This window comes from Protomyctophum parallelum, assembly GCF_964188405.1.
Source record: "Protomyctophum parallelum genome assembly, chromosome: 9".
Classification (NCBI taxonomy): Eukaryota; Metazoa; Chordata; class Actinopteri; order Myctophiformes; family Myctophidae; genus Protomyctophum; species Protomyctophum parallelum.
This window is the reverse complement of record NC_139706.1, coordinates 23,195,521-23,215,991: the sequence shown is the minus strand read 5'-3', so window position 1 is coordinate 23,215,991 and position 20,471 is coordinate 23,195,521. Positions and strand designations below refer to the sequence as shown.

Genomic DNA, 20,471 nt, shown 5'->3' with positions numbered 1-20,471 from the left:
TTTGAACCAAATGGACCCTTACAGGTCTGTACTGTTGTACAGTACTGTACTGTGAAGAAGGAACTGGAGCAAACAAACTTGGACAATTTAAGTGTTGTTTTTTTTTTAATTTTATAACAAGGTGATATTGAAACGTATTATCATGTTATTAAAAGGGCTTTAATTGTCCAAGCTTGCTCCAGTGCCTTCTGCTAGTCCCGCTCCTGAGATGGACTGGAACGAAGGACCAACCTGAATTTGACTTGAGGCATGGTGGAACCCTTGTCCTGTCCAGTACACTTTCAGAGAAAAACCTTTACAGTGTAGATTAGGGTCCCCAGAGGTATACATGTAAATTGCATTAAATGGGGGTCTGTGGTCTAATCATTAGACCACAGACCCCCATTTAATGCAATTAGACTAGTCTAATGCATATCAAGTTGGGATTCTTCAAATTTAATTGATGAAAACGTTTGAGAACCACCGTCTTGGGATTATAGTTAGTCATCTTAAACGGTAGGAAAGTATTTTACCCATTATCTACATACAACCTTTCTCTGTACTGGGGGAGCCAGTATACAGCGGCCGGCACAGCACCAAGGAGGGTTTCCAGTATCTTGTCTAGGGTTTCACATGGCAGCGTGGTATGTCTCTGAAGTGTGTTTACGTAATGAGAAACGTGAGCCATCCGAGGGAGACCAACTTAAAGCAGTCAATTTCTGGCTATAGACCACTGGTTTTCAAGGCGAGGTCCGGGGACCCTAATTGAGGTGCTCCAGCTACATTATTGATAGTTAGGAATAGGAACACAACTTAAACATTTTACTTATTTTGCCCCTGCATTCATGTTTAATACTTGAGTGACCGTGAAATTAATCTATTCAAATTGAAGTCTTTCATCAGCTCAAGAAAATGAATACTTAAAAGAAATCCCTACCCTTCTTGAATGAAAAACTACCAACAAAATCTGTAGAAAGTTTTAATAGTCAATAATACAAACCGTCTAGAAAATGTGAGCGCTCAGTTAGCAATGTTGCAACTCATGCTGCTCTGCCACCATCTGCTGGCCATCTTATGCCATTACTTATTTGTTTTTAGACAAATTAATTAATATTTACAATGTTTACAACAAACCAAAATAGAAAACTAAAATGCAGGTCTCAACACAGATAAAACAACTGCATCTAAATCAACTTAAACAAACTGAAAACACTATACACCCTTAAGTGTGAAATATACTGTCTCACTAGAAGTCACTTCCCAGATAATGCTTACATTTATGCTCCTGGCGCCTTATGGTGCCAAACAGACAATCTACAAGTTCACACCGTGTCACATCTGCGACACGTTGTGAGCTTGTAGATCTGCCGTTTTTGGCACGAGGAGACTTACAACTCTGGCTTTAATCCGAATAGGAAGCATAGTAGCAATGCGTCGGCCATGTGGTCTGCTGTACTAGTCTACATGCTTCCCGCTGGCTGTCCCTTGCCCGCGATCTTCTTGGAACACTCCAGCAGAGCGTTGTGAATGTCTTTGGCACAGGAGATCTGAGACTTGATCATTCCCAGGTACTGGGCGTACGACAGGGACTCCGTCTGCACCGTGTCCGGCTTGGTGGCCGTGGGGACCAGGTTGGGAGAGTGTTTTGCGCTGTCGATGCTCTGGGACAGACACTCGTAGGCCAGCCGCTGGACACAAGAACAGAAAATACATGATGGTTAAGAGAGAGGTCTGGTTTGTGCACTCGGGAATCATTAGTTAATAAGTATTCAATCAATCAATGTCGAACGTGTGTGTGTGTGTGTTTACCAGACAGAGCTCCAGTTGGTCACAAAGGGCATAAAACTCCTCCAGACTTTTATCAAAGCGTTGAACTTGACCATCGCTGCTTTTGCTAAAAAATAAATCATGTAAAAACAACAACAAATCATCATCAGAAACAATGTGTTCAGTGTGATCCAATAGGATCATTGTGGAATGCGTGAAAGAATGCCAGGATACTTACATGCCATTATCAATTGATGTATTGTGGCCTAAATTCAGAGATGCAATTCTCATAACATTCTGTGAAAAATAAATATAGAGGCAAGGTTAATGTGATATATATTCCAATAGAAAACAACAGAGGCCAAGTCTATTGAACATGCTTTTAGGATGAAGGAGATCCGAGCACTCCTCCACATAATAAATGTGGAGGAAGTTAAAATGTATTATTCTATAAAAATGCCAACATGTCTCGACCGGGTTAAGGTCTTCTTTGACAAATAGAAATTGCAATAGAAGGGCTGTTCTCAACTAGAGACGTTATTTTAGACTGATATTCATAGATGTCACGATGTGTCCACAATATTCACTATGAATGCACTACATTTAGGACCTCTTTATGACAAGATAGAAGATACAGATTTTAACATGGTCCTTTGTTCAGGCTTTTTTGGGGGGGGGGGGGCTCATTTTGTTTTCCATTCTTTGCTTTTACTTTTCTTTGGCTCCTTGAGCTGCAAACACGAAAGCCTGCATAGGCAGAAAAATGGCAACCAGAATAACACCTCACCTCACCTGTAATTGTATTGTAACAATAAAATGATTGATTGACTATTTGGCTGGTTGATTTAATCAACACAATATGACCTTGTGTCTGCTGAATACAATCATTCAGAGACCACCAGCCTTGCTGCTGCTCATTTGTCAATAAATAATTCATTTTATCATGGAAAAAAGATAACCTAAATAAAATATTTTGTCTTGGGCCTACACTTGGATCAAGATATGTTTTTTTTCTAAATTAGAGTCAGGCTCGATCAAATACATCTATGATAGTCTTTGATCTTGATCCAACAACACGGCTATCTACTCGGGCCCAATCATTACCTGCAGACTCTCTTTCAGTTGTGGGATCAGCATCTTGAATCTGTGAACGGGATCAAAGTCCTGCTGTTGACTCAGTTGTTGTTGCTGTTGTTGTTGCTGCTGCTGCTGCTGCTGTAGAGAGGCAGCAGCAGCAGCTTGCTGCGGCATTCCTCCTGCCTGAGGAGGAATCGGTCCACCGGGTTGTTGTTGCTGTTGCGGCGCCGCCATCTTGACAGAATGAACATGCAGCACGACACAACTACCGGTTCCACTCTCGCGATGGAGAGAGGATGGGCTTCTTCTCACCAGGCAAGACTTTCAGTAAGACAGAGTTATGACGTCGAGGGGGCAGAAAACTGAGCACTCGAGCGGCGAGTTTTTAGGCATGTGTGCAACTAAAAAGTATATATTCTGAAATAAAGGGATTTGGGCTGTTGCCTAACTAAGTACAGATCATTCTGCCAACTTCTGGTCATTGGACTGGCCCCATGAAATGAAGGAAGTGGTCAAATGATACCCACAGATGTGTTCATATTCAGAGGACCAGTGGCGCAATGGATAACGCGTCTGCCTACGGAGCAGAAGATTCCAGGTTCGAGTCCTGGCTGGTTCGAAGTTTTTCCTCTCACTTTCTTTTCCCTTTTTACCTCTTTTATGATAAATTCCTGTTCTGTTCTTTGGCTATAGAAGTGTCTATTTGTACGTCTCTAAATGTTTTGATGAATTGAACAAGGTGGACCCTCTAAACAAGTGTAATGCTTTATTGGGTCGTCCACTCACAGTTAACAGTCTTTGTATTGAGCTGTGCTTGAAATGTACTGTAATTCTGCAAACTGTTAATAAATACTTCAATCAAATAACTCTGTCTTTACTCTATGGCTCATATAGAGTAGATAGCTCTGGGCTTAATATATGATCCCATACCACGAAAGGACGGCAGTCGCACGGTGATCGGCTAGCCGGTTCTCAGACAAATGTTGTGACGTTGTTTTAATGTATTATCATTATTATTATTATTATTATTATTACCGGTATTATTATATTTATATATATATATATATATATATATATATATATATATATATATATATATATATATATATATATATATATTATATTTTGGGACCGACCTAGAAACCCCGTCCTTCCTTCCTTCTAAGCCATGGGAATGTAGACTTGTAGCAACGCCGTAGCGCAGCAGCAGCCAATCAGAGCCCTGCCAACCGCACCTCGGGCCATGGGATGTTGTCATGTAGTAGAAGTGCAGCAGCAGCAGCGCCATCATTCTACTATCTGCAGCAACACATCCAAAATGGCCGGAGCTGATGGAGATGATTCCCTGTACCCTATCGCCGTGCTCATTGACGAGCTGCGAAACGAGGATGTCCAGGTATGTCCTAACACACGCGTCTATTATAAACGTACACGTCTATACGTTCAACTGTGGGAGTAAAGGGTTGTGTTTTATGACAGTTACCACCCCGTCTGACAGGTTAGCTTGTTAGTTAGCATTAGGATGCTAAACGCGTCCAGCAGGGCCTTTAGTTTCAGCCCCGCCTGCCCTGCGTTGATGCTTTCTAGCTAACCCACTTTTGATGGATTGATTGAATACTTAATCAGACAGAAAGGTGGTACAGTCAGACATTTGAGTTATAAGGACGACCCCAAAAGGCGTGGCGACTCGTTTCCATTGTGGTCCTACGTAAATGCATCAACATAATAACATGATGCTAACGTTAGTCCGCTGGCGTGATTTGACGCCTGGTTTTGTTGGTGGTTCTGTTACACACACTTTGTCAGAGAAGAGGAAATAACGCTGTTTATGGTCGTTTGGTGATGTGGGACAAACTATCCGGGCTCAACCATAGACTATGGACTCAACCACCAACAACACAAGTGAGGCTAAAACAACGGCCAGTCGTCCATGATGACACTAGGGCGCTAAAGCAGCAAGAACGCCCCTTCAGTAGTGTAGTTCCTGTCCTGACACGATTAAACTGTATTCACCTTATGTTTTGTTTGTTTATTTAAGAACTGAATCGACACACACACCACAATCCTGTCTGTTGTAAAACTGGGGCTTTTGTTGAGTAGTTTAAAATGCACTGTATTTCACTTGAACTTGTATTCTGTGACATTTGTTTTGTTTCACTGGTGTAATAGTATTAGTTCGTTCATTAACATTTAAAGACCAGTTGAACGATAAATTACAAACCTATATTATTACGCTCTTGTCTACCATGTTCAATTACTGTTGTGTTAATAAAGCTTTGTAGGAATCTATTCATGGTGAAACCAACACAGATTTTTAGCTTTGCGAGCAAGGAAATTGTATCTGTCATTTTAGATCAGCCCTGTAAAACAACATAGTAATTCCTAATCCTTACTTACACATGCATGTAGCCCTCCAAGCAGAACCCAAATGCTACTGAAGTTTCTGACATTTGTTCGACCCAGTGCATTGGGTCCTGTTCCGCGTCGTCCATGCCACCTGATTAAAACATTTACTGGCTCATGTTTACATGTTAAAACGCCTCCCCGCGCACTTTGACGATATTCTTCAGTATGAGGCTTTCTGAATATGTAAAGTATAAGTACACATACATACCTTTGCGAATATCTCCTGTGGCGCGGAAGCCGTTAAGTATTTTTAATATATGTTTGCCCGATTTGGAAGCTTGGATTCTTCTTGTTTATTGACACCTCATTGTACCGCCTATCTGGCTAGCTAGTGGCGCTATAGCTATGACACAGCAGATCAGAGGCAGGGACGTAGCCTCACAAGCCAACCGCACACCGGGAGGCGGTACAATAAACGGTAAACAAACAAGAAGAAATAAAGCGACCAAATCGGTCAAACAAAGATTAAAAATACTTAACGGCTTCCGCGCCACAGGAGATATTCGCACCGGGATGTATAGCTACTTAAAGTTACCGAATTCAGAATAACTCAAGGAAAATAATGGCGTCACATGCCGCGGGGCCTATTTTAGAGAGAATCTCCATATCCGCATATAGGAATTTCCATACGAAAGTACAGTAGCGAGCAGGGACCCAACGTAAAACTCAACAAAATATCAAAAAAGTTTTACGTAGGGTCCCGAAAGGGGCTAACATGCATGCATGCTAGCCTAGAGATTTCCGAGTGATAACTGCTGTCATATGATTACCTGTTATGTACAGTTACGGCTGAACAGCATCAAGAAGCTGTCCACCATTGCTTTGGCCCTGGGAGTGGAGAGGACCCGCACAGAGCTCCTTCCTTTCCTCACAGGTGAATTCAATTATACAACAACAAGCACGTGACCAGATATATGGCCAAAGCTGACATCATCACCTCTCTGTCATCGTATTGCTTTGAATGTGTATATTTTGCTCAAAAGGTCCTCGTAAACCTTCAGAGTCTATGGTCACACTTGTTTTTGTTATCTGGCCGGATCTTAATTAATATAATTACTGTATGTTCCTTTTCTTTCGTTAGACACCATCTATGATGAAGATGAGGTGCTCCTCGCCCTGGCTGAGCAGCTGGGAAACTTCACAATGCTCGTTGGAGGGCCCGAATTTGTCCACTGTCTCCTGGTGAGTTTTTGGCTGAATATGGACTTCAAACCCCCCCCCCCCCCCCCAGTCTAGGCCAGATAACAGATGAGTTTGTAAAGACTGAGATCTTCGTTTTCAATCTGCATCCTCTCTTCAGCCTCCTTTGGAGAGCCTGGCCACGGTGGAGGAGACAGTGGTTCGAGACAAGGCCGTGGAGTCTCTGCGTAAGATCTCCCAGGAGCACTCTCCAGTTGACCTGGAGGTCCACTTCGAACCCTTGGTCAAGCGGTTGGCGAGCGGTGACTGGTTCACATCGCGCACGTCTGCCTGTGGCCTCTTCAGCGTCTGCTACCCCCGCGTCTCCAGCACGGTCAAGGCTGAGATCCGCCAGTAAGTGACTTATTTACTATCAATTACACGCCACATGAAGCCTTGAAGAGTATATTAATTAATTTGTTCGTCTATGTATTAGCTGCTACTATGAAAACTCCTGTCTGGTGATAATGACGTCAGAGTTGAGTTGGATAAACTGTTTTCTTCCTAGGCTCTAACATTTCCCTGTATTTTTAGTTTGTTGAAACATTTTTTGTATTTGTTGTAATAGTGTGTGTGTGTGGTGTCTTCTGGCCCTGTTGTAATAGTGTGTGTGTGGTGTCTTCTGGCCCTGTTGTAATAGTGTGTGTGTGGTGTCTTCTGGCCCTGTTGTAATGGTGTGTGTGTGGTGTCTTCTATCCAGGCATTTCCGTACCTTGTGTTCAGATGACACTCCCATGGTGCGTCGTGCTGCAGCCTCTAAACTGGGCGAGTTCGCCAAGGTTCTGGAACTGGATTATGTCAAGAGCGACATCATCTCCCTCTTCACCGCTTTGGCCTCTGATGAGCAGGTATACCATGCAAAAACATTCACCGTGTTGGTCCTTCTTTCAGTTCCAAGATGGGTTTCGAGATATTGGACAAAAGTTATCATTAACTAGATACGATTATATAAATGGGTTTTAAGTTCATAGTAGACAAAAACTAAAACGCAATCTTGGTGTGTGCGACCCATTACCTTTATTTCCATAATATGATTTGAACGGGTAACGCACCATAAGAGCGCAGTAGTCACAAGAAAAGATCTACAAGCTCACAATGTGTCTCGGTGGGACACGTGAGCTTGTAAATCTGATATATATTTTCATCATGCGAACCAAGTGTAAAATCTGCCATTAATTACGCAGTCAAAATCATCAGTGATCTTGTCTCCCACCAGGACTCTGTGCGCCTGCTGGCGGTGGAGGCGTGTGTGAGCATCGCCACCCTGCTGCCCCAGGAGGACCTGGAGACCCTGGTGATGCCCACCCTGCGGCAGGCTGCAGAGGACAAGTCCTGGAGAGTCCGCTACATGGTCGCCGACAAGTTCTCTGAGGTAACCAAGAATGACACTCTGCATGGTGTCTCATTTCACATTTGTTTAGCCCAATTAGACCTGAGGACGATTCTACAAATGCCTTCTAAATCCTGACAGTTTTCTGAAAAACCCGTGTTTCTATGCCAGCGGTTCTCAAACTATTTCATGTCAAGGACCCCCAAGATTATATGTAATTAGTTAAAAACGTTGGCTCTGAAAGAATATATATGTTTCCAATTAAATATGACTCACCCATCTGGCTACCGCTCAATCTACTACTCTGCAGAGATGTTTTAAATATTAAACTATTACATTTTAATTAATAGCACACACTATGATATCGATGTTATGTTGTTCCTCTTCTCAATCTGTAGCTCCAGAAGGCTGTTGGTCCAGAGATCACAAAGAATGACCTTGTTCCAGCCTTCCAGAACCTTCTCAAGGACTGTGAAGCTGAAGTCCGTGCTGCTGCCGCCAACAAAGTCAAAGGTCCGTCACACCCCACCCAGTGGGATTCATCACATTTAATTTACAGTTTGACTGCGGGATTAATTAATCATCGTGAAGAACCACCCATTTGCCATCATCATTTGTCGGCGTGTTAAAACATAATCCAAACTGTCGATCAACAACACAGAGTGAAGGAGTATAGTGCGCTGCCATTGCAATAGGAATGCATTGGGCCTCAATTTCCCAGAAGCTTTAGCAAGCCAGTGTGACTTGATGTTTTTCCGGTTACGTCATCCGAACACGTCACCTATCCCTCTCTGTCCGATAAAACCCGGTGAGTCTTAAAACGTAATAAAAACGGCAAATTAAACAATGAAAACATAACTTGTGATTGGGAGGGAAGCTGTTCTTCATCAATTAACTCGTGAATGGGAGGGAATGTGTTAATTGAATTAATTAATGAATGAATGGACTCCTAATTGGATTTTCAGGGCACAATTAAATGAAAATGGCTTCATTTTTTCCATCACATGGATTAAAGTTCTAAGTCATATGACTGATTTCATTTGAATTCCATAGAAGCCCATCTACGGGTTGTTTTCGGATATTTCATGGTTAAAAAGAAAAGGTTAAAGCCTCAGTCTGTGACTCTCACCTGGTTGGCAGTATGTAGAAAACCAGGAACAATATTGCTAAAACATAATATTGTGTTAATTGTTCATGAATCCTTTTCATACTGTTTGACAAATAATCACACATTAGGACTTGGGTCATAAAAAAACATTTTCAGTCATGAGATTTTATTTCGCTTTAATCCATGAGTTAACATGCCAGTTTTGCAAGGTATATAACACAACATTATGTATGCACTTCTGTTCACTGTGTTTGTCTTTTCTTCTGTGAAGAATTCTGCGAGAATCTGCCAGAGGACAGCCGTGAACAGATAATCATGACTCACATACTGCCCTGTGTTAAGGTAAAAAAAAAAAATCTCACTCGTATGCCATGTCTGATTAATGCTGTTTGATGCAAGAAGCTTTGATTCGCTGTGAGTCACAAAGCATGGGGAAACTGACTAGTTGTTTTTGGCAGCTCTTTTCTACTTAATGTTCACACAGGCATTTCTATCTACACAGTGGTGTGGGCTTATGACGTCCTATTTGACAAGTCTTCCATGTGAAGCAGCAGGTTCAGTGGTTTTAAAAATAGAAATTACGTCTATTATGTTGCTGCAAAATGTCAAGTGGGTATACTCTTTGATCCTGGCGATTTAATTGGTCCTTAAACATGTCCCACAGTTTGTACTTGTCAGCATGCACTTGGACAGAAGGTGGCACTGTTGTACAAGTAAAGTAAAAAAATAAATAAAATCATCAGTTATTTCAAAGCTAATTCTTCTTAAGATCTGCATATCTGTTCGTTAATCCTTTATTTAATTGTGTGATAAATGGCACAAAATCATACTCTTAAAATGCTGGGGCTGTGAAATGTTTTCCTTAATAGATATGATTATGCGGTTATCACATTTAAACTCTGCTATAATTGTGTTTACATTTGGAAAGTACTTGCAATCAAAAGACTGATTTGCTTGTTTAACCCATTCTGAACGGGCACCCATTTTGGTGTCGGCATCATGTTATGCTTTAGCTATTGAAAAATAGCAGATCTACAAGCTCATATCGCGCCACCGAGTGGCGCGATACGAGCTTGTAGGTCTGCTATTTTTGAAAAATCTAAAGAACGACTGACATTTTTAGAATCTGATCTCAGGTCAGAATGGGTTCGTCAGACCAGCGTGTGTCCAGTGGAAAACCTCGTATGAATCTGATCTCAGGTCAGAATGGGTTAAACCACTGAGTGTAATTATATTGTAATTAATTAGTACAGTCTAAAGTGATTTGTTTGTACATAAAGGGAACATTGTGGTACTGGTATCCCGTCGACGGTGAACAATGGAGAAATTATAATAGCTTTGCAAGCAGCAACATACAGAGACACATAATAAAATTATTAAATTACATTGTATTCATTTAAAAAAGGTACAGTACAATACATGGTGTGGCTTAAGTGACTTAAAGTTGTTAATATAACTCATTTAGTAAATCACCAGTAAGTGATGCAGTACAGTGATAGGTCTGTCAGAAGAAGAAATGGCAGAACTACAATCTTACGTGTCACATTGTGACACGTTGTAAGCTTGTATACAATTATTAAATATCTCAATTTATTTGTATATTTAAGTTATTTGTCATATATGCGCTGTGCATTTTATGTATTGCGAAGCTCGAAGGGTTAAACGGAGATTACATTTTGTATTCATATGTTCCAATGTTAGATGCCAAACGCACAATTAAATCGTTAATGGTATTTATTTGAGTGGCAATTCACCGTCGACTTAAAATTGATATCGTGATGGGCAGCCCTGGTCGGTGAGGCATTCTAGGAAAATGTGTCCTGACAGGATGACGCAGGGCCAACACCAAGTGGAGGTCAAGACTGCCTTGGCCTGAAGGGGTTTATTTCCCAATAATGACTGCCTCACTTAACATGATCCAGCTTATTATAACGCGGCCACTTATGAAGGAACGCTTACATTGCGTTGCAATGTAAACGGAGGCAGAGCGGCAGTCGTTATTCAAAGCACTGAACTCGTTGCTGAGAACTGGAGTATATGATCGTTCTTGTGGGACGGAAACCTCTTATGTCCAAAACTGTTACTTTTCAGGATTCCAATGCAAAAGTAGCAGATCGAGTAGCTCACTAGTTTCTTTGGCCCTCATTTATCAATCGGGTGTAAAATCTGCCACAGATTCGAGTGCAGGTTTCGTAGTACACCCACGTCGCCACGGCATTTATAAAGTGATCGCAAACAGCTGATCCTTCCTTAATTTTGTTCTCACGTTAATAAATGTCACGGCTGAATTTGATCTGGCACGCCCTAAGAAATCAAGCCTCGCCCTCATTTTTGCGACATGAACAACGGCAATACGTTTCCTGAAACCATGGTTACATGAAAAAATAGGTTTCTCCCGTGCCTTGCTGCCCGCCTCACCCCCCTCTCTCATACACACGCACAGCACGCACACGCAACTTGCAAGCCCAACTAACTGGTGTGTTGTTAAACAAATAAGAACGAACACCTGCATGAATTAAATAAAGTTGTAGGCCTACCCTGTCTGTTTCACTCTCACCTCGCTTGCCTTGCTGTCATGCACGCACGCACGCACCTACATGACACATTAAAATAAAGCTGTCCGTTTCTCCTCTCGCTTAATTCGCTTCCCTTGCTGCCCGCCTCACCCCCCGCACGCACGCACGCACATATCGCTATTTGCAACTGTGTGTTAGTTGTATATTAAATTATTAAAGTATTTTTAATTTAATATACAACAAGATATATTAGTGAACGAAAACCTGAACCTGTGAACCATAATTAAATAACAAATAGGCACACACACGCTGCTGTTTTGCAGGTGCTCCTCCTGTCCTGTCTGTCTGTCTGTCTGTCTATCTGTCTGTCTCTCTCTATCACAGTGGTCCGTCCGTGACCAACTGACCATGCACGTTCCGACGTTCGACAGTCTATTTAGATTGCCTCGCAGACGTCGTTACTACTCGTTACTCACTACTACTACTCGTTAGTCACTGCAGTGGCCGGGCCGGGCTGTCAACTGTCATTATATGAATGTGCAGCCAAAACAGTATATAGCCTCATGTGGCTGGTGGTGGGCAGCGTGGGCTGGCTGGGTAATATACCTATATCTCCGATGCAGTTCCCACTTGCGCTGGGAGCCTGACACGGTACATTTGGCATTCGAGCGGCGTCGGGTTTATTATATTGCACATACCGTAAGAAAGACATCGGCCTTCATGCTGTAGATTAGGCTACAGTAGGCTATACCTGCACGTTGGGACTCTCTGCAGCTGAGCTGCAGCACTGCTGCACTATAGCCTACTCTCCAACGTCCCGTCATGGAAATATTTCAGCACAGACAGCCCAAATCCTCGCATGTATGCGCTCATGCAAAACACTGTTTAAATGGCTTAAGCATCTCTTGCAACATTGTTTTTAATTGCGCGATTTTATCTCCTAATTTCATATGACACATGTATTCCTTAACATTTTTATTTATTTATTTTTTACATGTAGCCCATATACATTATACATACATTTTATATAAACATTTTAGGAGTGAATACATATATGTTTAGATGCCTGTGACAGCCTCTCAGCAGTTCAGACAAGGCTGCTCCGCTTGTGTAAGACAGAAAAACAGCCAAGGACAAAGCGTACGCCAGCTCGCGACCAGACGTGACTATTTGTCCTACTCAAGTTCAATTTCAAGCTTTGCCGGAAATGTTAAATGCCGAAAATGTCGGTAATTTCGGCGTGCGCCCATATTTTGGCGTACGCACGGTTGATAAATGAGGGCCTGAGTGTCCCGTTTGGAGCTTTGTGGATTTGCTACTTTTGATGCTTTAAAGGGGAATACCACTCATTTTCAACATTTTACTATGTTTTCATTAATATACCTTAGTTGTGTGGAAATACATAAAAAAAAGTCCCCATTCTGTAACATAAGTACATCACAAAGACAACAATTCTAAGGTATATTAATGACATGGTAAAATGTTGAAAATGAGTGGTATTCCCCTTTAAGGTGGCCTTACACTACCTGATAATCGGGTGGGTGCCCCGACTCGATCGGGAGCGATTTTCGGGCATAAATTATCGTCTAGTGTGAGTGGAACGAGATTCAATCTGAACCCCTCTGATCTGCTCGGGGCTGCTCACAAATGTTTGATATTCCGGTCGAAGACTAGACTAGAGAGACAAAATTTTGCACTTTAAACAAAAGAAGCCTGTTGGCTGCCGGATTAAGTATAGGCCATTAATTTGTTAAAAAAAAACGCACACTGTTAAAATATACAGATTAGACGTTTCTGCCCGACAGCAACAATATGAATACAATTTGTGCAGGGCGTTACTGAAATATACAAATATTTTAATCTAAATAAACCACATACATTATGAGCAAAACGGGCAATATCCTTGACATCGCAGCCAGTATGCAAACATGCTGACCTAATCTGGATACCTGGTCATTTACAGAGCGTGGAAACAATGATGGAAATATGACATTTCAATTAGTTTCATCCGGCTGTTTTCATACAGACAAACGGAAACTATCATGCAAAAATAATTTGCCGTCCTCTCAAATCAGTGCAATCAGTTGATTATGTAATCATTGTGACAAGCATAGTAGCACCGTGATCAGTCTTGTGAGTTTTCCTCATGTGAATGGATGAGCAAACAGCCTGGTCTTTCTAAAACATTGTAATTTTACATATTTTATCAATTATTTAGGAAAAACGGCACTAGTTTCTCACGGTTTCACATGTTGCACATTAGGATGCCGTGAGATATAATTTAGCTTTAATTCATGCGTGTACTGACCCTCCTCTCTCTCTCTCTCTCTCCAGGAGCTGGTGTCGGACACCAACCAGCATGTGAAGTCAGCGCTGGCCTCGGTCATCATGGGTCTGTCCACCATCTTGGGCAAGGACAACACAGTGGAGCATTTACTGCCTCTCTTCCTGGCTCAGCTTAAGGACGAGGTAAATCATATAGAGCAGGGTTCCCCAATAAATTTTCCTCAAGGGCCATATTTTGACTTGCGTACCAGGCTGGGGGCCGAGTCTGCACGCGCGAGGTCGAGGGGCAAGACCCCATTTGAAAAGGATGCCCAGTTTGAGATGCATAGGCTACTGACCCCCATTTAATGCCATTTATATCTGGGACCCTTCCAAATTTATTTTCTTTTTTTTATTTATTATTCTTCCAAGGGCCACAAGGGGGCGCTCCGCGGGCCGCCTATTGGGGAACCCTGATATTATAGAGGTGTCATTTAGTGTCCAATTTGGGATAGATATTTTGTACTTCCATCCAAACGCCCATGCATGCAGATGTCGAGCTGGCTGACGGCACAGTGTGTAATCTTCCAGCAGAAGCCATTTAAAAGCTAGACAAGGCTGTGTTCCTGTGTGTTGTCTGCGACAGGCTAATGCTAATTAGCTACCTACCAGATGTACCTGGCTGTCACTTACGGTCTGTATAGCATATTGAGTCATGCGGTTGGCTGCCAGAGTGCCAGGCAAACCTTTCGAATATGGAATAAACACTTAAGCGAATCATGCCAACACATTTCCCTGCTTGTAGCTGTATGAGTGACACATATTGAATCCCTCTTGAGTCGTAAGCACTGTATACTCCGTTGTACAACAGATGGTGAAATAACCGATCTACAAGATCATAACGTGCCACAAGCTTGTAGACCTATTTTCACTCAAAATTCAAAATTAATAATAGTTATCGTGCCTAAAATGGGGATGCCAGCAATTAATGCTGTTTAGAGAGCATGCACAATAAAGGGCTTTATATTCTATATATGCATGAAGAGTGACCTGTGTAGTGGGCTAGAATGGGTCTGTTGAGTGAGAGGTGGGTCTTGTATGCTGTTCTTGTACACAAAGGTTTGATCATTACATTGAATAAGCGTGGACAAAGTACTTCACATGAAAGATGCTGTAGTGGCTAGGGCATTTGAAAGGCAAAATATATTTTCTATAGCCTGACACTCAATCTGAATCTTCATTACGTTTCACTTCATTATTCAGACTGGAAGCCCTCCCCACGGCAGCAGTTTATGGGATGGGCGTTGTCAAAGCGTCAGTCTTTGGCGATTGGTTCATACCAACCAATCAGAATAGTAGGAAAGCAGATGACGTTGTCAATCATGTGGCTATCTATGGCTAACCCGTTGCTAACCAAACAAACGCAGCCAACGAGCGCTGCTAGCATGTAAACAAAAGCGGTAAAATATGTCAGATGATGATGTTTATAAAACCCGTCGTTTCTGTAAAACTATTTATCATCCGTCGATTTAATAGCCAGATTGGGGGCAGCCATGTTTGTTTGACACTGTCGAGTGAATGGGCTGATGGCCAATCGGCTGCTGCGATCGGATTTTCGAACGCCACTGACTCCGTCGTAGGGAGAGTCACCAGACCTGAATCGCCAGAACATATTTCCTTAACGGGCGTGGTCAGCGATTCAGGGCTGAAGCCGAGCTATATTTTCTATGCACCGATTACAAATAAAAGAAGATGTATATGTTGAGAGCCAGTGAGCACCAGCCACTTAATTAGCTGCGGGAGCTTCTCAGGGGCTTGTGACCACGGGACTCATGTGACTGTGATATTGGGATTATGCTACAGTTACCCTTAAAAACAACCCGTTAACTCAATGTCATTGTAACTAAGATATTCGATAGAAAGTCATACTTTTTTTTTAATGCCATATTTAGACCTACGAGCGCAAATATCCATTGTGTCCCTCCCAGCAGTAACAACCCATAGCCTGAAGTGACCTGGCTCGGCCAATAGAATGACGGGGGTGGAGCCAGATTTGAATCTGTTTGTAAACATCACACTCACTTCGGTGTACAGACACTGGAAGTTGTCTATATTGGCTTTAAAGTTGTAGATCAGTGGATTTGCAGGTGATACATTCTGTCACATGGCCCAAATCGGCTAAATTAATTTCCACAACTTTCCACTTTTTTGTGTTGTGAGAGGCGACAGTTTTAAAGGCTTTAAACACACCGGCACGTGAACACTTTGTGCATCTCTGGGCTGTCATCTCCATAGTCCTATTTAAAGATGGCCCATTTTCACCCCCCCACACACACACAAGCACAAAACAAGTCTGTGTCTAATGAGATGAGAGTTTCAAAACACGGCTTTTAGTTGAAAGTTGCCAAAATTGTAACTGACGGCTTTGACTTGCAAATTGCCAACATTTGAGTTGCAAATGGCTCAACGTTTGACGTGAATGGGAACAGGGAGAACATCCTTATTAGTTTCAACTGGTGATGTCTTTTCAAACAAGGATTTTCTTTTCAACATCGGTTTTGCTTATTCCGAAGCCAGCAAATCGCTAGAACAATGTGGCCAGTTGCCATTGTTAACATCCCTATTACAAATTGGACTTAAGCACTGAAGCTTATGCCGCGTCATTTTGGAAAAAATTACTTCCAAGTCCTTTTTTTCTTTTTTTTTGTGTGCTGGTGTGACTAATGCTTCTCGGCTGAGTCGAGCTGATAAATGTGCACTTTGGAGTCGGTAGAAAGCAGTCCTTCAAACGGATCCATCTCACCGGCGGACAAAAAAAAACATGTTATGAGGCTATTACTCACTTTAACCCCAGGTGTCACTACTTTGGGCCTCCTGTCCTTATTATAGGTGAACATTTACAAACAAAAGAGCAGATCGGCAGGCTATTGCCTGCCTGGCACCGATGTATGGTGATGTATTAGTCTCTCGAGCTCATCATCATTCGAGTGCCCTCGATCTGCGACACAATTTACAATTTAGGCATTTAGCAGACGCTTTTGTCTTCGACTTACATTTAAGCAAAAACAAAGCATGTCATACATCACATATATAAAAAGTAGTTATCATGAATCGTGTATAAGCTAAGAACGTAACAGTGGAGTATCTATGTCAACTATACATACTATACTATACAATATACATGCAATTCTAGAGCTGTCTACGTAACGAGCTATAAGTCTGTCTAAAATACTATCTAAGACGACATAAAATGCTATCTAAGGGGCTAGGCTAGACACAAGCCGCTTCCACTGGTCTCTGTTGCTCATTGTTCACAGTTGGTCCTGTGTCCCTACTCGGAACATCTGGAAATGTGAGTGGTCTTGTTCCTCTCGATGGGCAGGGTAGTCTCCACAGAAGCTAGACTGGAGTCTAGTAGAGTAGGCTAGACTCTGGAGCTAGACTGTTGTAGACTGGAGTCTAGTAGAGAGTAGTAGAGTAGGCTAGACTCTGGAGCTAGACTGTTGTAGACTGGAGTCTAGTAGAGAGTAGTAGAGTAGGCTAGACTCTGGAGCTACACTGTTGTAGACTGGAGTCTAGTAGAGAGTAGTAGAGTAGGCTAGACTATGGAGCTAGACTGTTGTAGACTGGAGTCTAGTAGAGAGTAGTAGAGTAGGCTAGACTATGGAGCTAGACTGTTGTAGACTGGAGTCTAGTAGAGTAGGCGAGAATATGGAGCTAGACTGTTGTAGACTGGAGTCTAGTAGAGTAGGCGAGAATATGGAGCTAGACTGTTGTAGACTGGAGTCTAGTAGAGTAGGCGAGAATATGGAGCTAGACTGTTGTAGACTGGAGTCTAGTAGAGAGTAGTAGAGTAGGCTAGACTATGGAGCTAGACTGGAGTCTAGTAGAGAGTAGTAGAGTAGGCTAGACTATGGAGCTAGACTGTTGTAGACTGGAGTCTAGTAGAGAGTAGTAGAGTAGGCTAGACTATGGAGCTAGACTGTTGTAGACTGGAGTCTAGTAGAGTAGGCGAGAATATGGAGCTAGACTGTTGTAGACTGGAGTCTAGTAGAGTAGGCGAGAATATGGAGCTAGACTGTTGTAGACTGGAGTCTAGTAGAGTAGGCGAGAATATGGAGCTAGACTGTTGTAGACTGGAGTCTAGTAGAGTAGGCGAGAATATGGAGCTAGACTGTTGTAGACTGGAGTCTAGTAGAGTAGGCGAGAATATGGAGCTAGACTGTTGTAGACTGGAGTCTAGTAGAGTAGGCGAGAATATGGAGCTAGACTGTTGTAGACTGGAGTCTAGTAGAGAGTAGTAGAGTAGGCTAGACTATGGAGCTAGACTGGAGTCTAGTAGAGTAGGCGAGACTCGAGCTAAGACTGTTGTAGACTGAGCAAAGGAAACTCCCGCTTCTGTTTCGTCTTTACCTCTTTCTGTGCCGATGACTCCTTTCACGACTTATTTTAAAGTCCGTCTGTACCATTGACGACTTTTTGTGATTTTATTTATTTTTTGCTACAGACGACCCTCTATTATACTAACCGTAGGTGGGTGTGTTTTTCGTAGGAGACGAGTTCATTCCGTGAAGGGGAGGCGATCAAAAAATCCCCCCCTCCGTTCACTCCTGTTATAACCACGATCTTTAGCAGTGTTTTCCTCCGAATATTTTTTCCATCCACGCCAGGATTGGCAAATTAGGCGATATTCGGATTAGCATATTAGTGCTTCTCTCTTCGCAAGTAATAAAACGTCAGTCGTCAGAGTAGTGTTTGGCGGTAAATTCAACCCACGGCCGTAGTTTCAGAGTAACGATGACTGGTGTTCTCCTCCTTCCTCAGTGCCCAGAGGTGCGTCTGAACATCATCTCCAACCTGGACTGCGTCAACGAGGTGATCGGCATCCGCCAGCTGTCCCAGTCGCTGCTGCCCGCCATCGTAGAGCTGGCGGAGGACGCCAAGTGGAGGGTCCGCCTGGCCATCATCGAGTACATGCCCCTGTTGGCAGGGCAGCTGGTGAGCAGGGTTCACCCATTCTGACCTGAGATCAGATTAAAAAAATGTCTTGTTTTGAAAATGACAGTTTTCTGAAAAAGCTATGTTTCTATGTCAGTCTTTCTTCGATTTTTCTAAATTAGCAGACCTACAAGCTCGTAGCGCGCCACTCGGTGGCGCGCTATGAGCTTGTAGATCTGCTATTTTTCAATAGCTAAAGCATAACACCAAAAGGGGTTCCCACCCAAGTTCTTGGAATAAAGACTTATGATTGAAGAAAGAAAATACACAAACACGTGCAGTTCTAGGATCGTGGATGTGATTCATACAAAAGTGGACTCTATGCTATGTGTGTGATTCTTCAGGGAGTGGAGTTCTTTGATGAGAAGCTGAACACCCTCTGCATGGCCTGGCTCATCGACCACGGTAAGACACCTCTACCCTTGACCCAGGGCTTCTCTGACCAGTTGGCCACCTGCCGTCTCTATTTTAGACATGTCATTACTCATTTCCCCCCTACTTCTTGCAAAAGGGCAGATCTACTGGCTTACAAAGTGCCACGTCCATGGGTTTAAGTTCTCAGTCGTCATCAATGTCACTGATTTCTGTCATTTGCATTCTATGGAAGCATGTTGCGCAGCGATAACAGGCTTATCTACAAACTCTAAATGTGTCGTTGAGAGCTTGTAAATAGGCTATATATGTTTTTATGTTCAGAAGCATCTTCCATGGAACCCCTAATGACTCAGAATATTTAATAAAAATGAAAGTTACCTGGTTGGCATTGTGTAGAACAGCAACAACAATATTACCAAAACCTCATAATTGTACATATAGTGTTAATTCTTTCAGAATCAGCGCTAATGGGTAACATAGGTTTGGGACTCGTTAGGTCGCAATTTTAACGGTTCCGGGTCCTTACTGGGTCTCTCTCAATGAGTCCGGTTCCTAATGGTTCTCAACTTCTCTATTTATATTTTTACTATTATTATTCATATTCTCATTCATTCTACAGTAAGATGAATGAAAATAGTAATAATAATTATTATAATTTCTACTTAATAAAGTCATTCCCTGGCATGATTACTAGGCTACAGCAAAAAGAACACTATTATTTCAACATGGGAGAGTCCAATTGGTCATGTATTTTGTTCGGGCTTTGGGGTTGGCTCGGACTAGGCATGAATTAATACATGAATTCATTTGGCGTGCGCCGCTGTCTCTCGCAGCTGTTTCTCTACAGGCTGCTACACAGCACTGCACCGCCCACCACAGGGTGCACAAAACAGTGGATTATTTTTGAGCGATCAAAACTCGAGCCCAGGCAGCACTTCAGCCGTTCCTTTGGAAATATCTTGGATGGAACTTGATGCGACTTGTAGCGTTATGTCTGCTCGTACCCAAGCATCTCGGAACCGGGTCTGAAACGGAACCGGTTCTGAAACGGAACCGATTCCGAGACCCAACCCTATAGGGGTACATCAGGACATGTTGGCCATTAAAAAATGTATTTCACTTTAATCAATGAGATCTGCAAGCTTACAAAGTGTCACGTCGCTGATCGCTATTATCCCATTTTGGGCGGGAACGCCTTTTGGTGTAAGCATTATGTTATGCTTTAGCTATGGAAAAATAGCAGATCTACGTGCCACCGAGTGGCGCGCTACAAGCTTGTAGGTCTGCTATTTTAGAAAAATTGAAGAACCACTGACATAGAAACATAGCTTTTTCAGAAAACTGTCAGGATGTAGAAGACATTTTTTTAATCTGATCTGAGGTCAGAATGGGTTATTGTATAAAATAGGGGCTGAAGTGGGTTGCATGTCAGGTCCGTGTCCCAGAGCAGGCGGGGCTGGCTGGAGCCCAG

The 20,471-nt window shown here is 42.6% G+C and overlaps 2 protein-coding genes across 2 annotated transcripts in view; one reads left to right on the top strand and one right to left on the bottom strand.

Annotated features, from left to right (window-relative positions):
- Nucleotides 1–944: 944 nt before the first annotated feature.
- Nucleotides 945–3,087, bottom strand: med29 (mediator complex subunit 29). Its single transcript, XM_083773618.1, has 4 exons — nucleotides 2,851–3,087; nucleotides 1,985–2,043; nucleotides 1,789–1,873; nucleotides 945–1,667 (listed from the first exon to the last, which is right to left on the bottom strand). The coding sequence occupies exons 1-4, from the start codon at nucleotides 3,055–3,057 to the stop codon at nucleotides 1,440–1,442; spliced, it is 579 nt and encodes a 192-aa protein (XP_083629744.1). The 5' UTR covers nucleotides 3,058–3,087; the 3' UTR covers nucleotides 945–1,439.
- A 1,021-nt stretch (nucleotides 3,088–4,108) lies between these two features.
- ppp2r1bb (protein phosphatase 2, regulatory subunit A, beta b) overlaps nucleotides 4,109–20,471 on the top strand; it is a 29,074-nt gene continuing 12,711 nt past the window's right edge. The window contains exons 1-11 of the mRNA XM_083773677.1: nucleotides 4,109–4,219; nucleotides 6,013–6,103; nucleotides 6,311–6,411; nucleotides 6,530–6,762; nucleotides 7,109–7,256; nucleotides 7,625–7,780; nucleotides 8,137–8,251; nucleotides 9,118–9,188; nucleotides 13,697–13,831; nucleotides 18,452–18,625; nucleotides 18,970–19,030. Coding sequence (XP_083629803.1) covers nucleotides 4,142–4,219; nucleotides 6,013–6,103; nucleotides 6,311–6,411; nucleotides 6,530–6,762; nucleotides 7,109–7,256; nucleotides 7,625–7,780; nucleotides 8,137–8,251; nucleotides 9,118–9,188; nucleotides 13,697–13,831; nucleotides 18,452–18,625; nucleotides 18,970–19,030 — 1,363 coding nt within the window. The 5' untranslated portion in view covers nucleotides 4,109–4,141. The remainder of the gene's footprint in view (nucleotides 4,220–6,012; nucleotides 6,104–6,310; nucleotides 6,412–6,529; nucleotides 6,763–7,108; nucleotides 7,257–7,624; nucleotides 7,781–8,136; nucleotides 8,252–9,117; nucleotides 9,189–13,696; nucleotides 13,832–18,451; nucleotides 18,626–18,969; nucleotides 19,031–20,471) is intronic.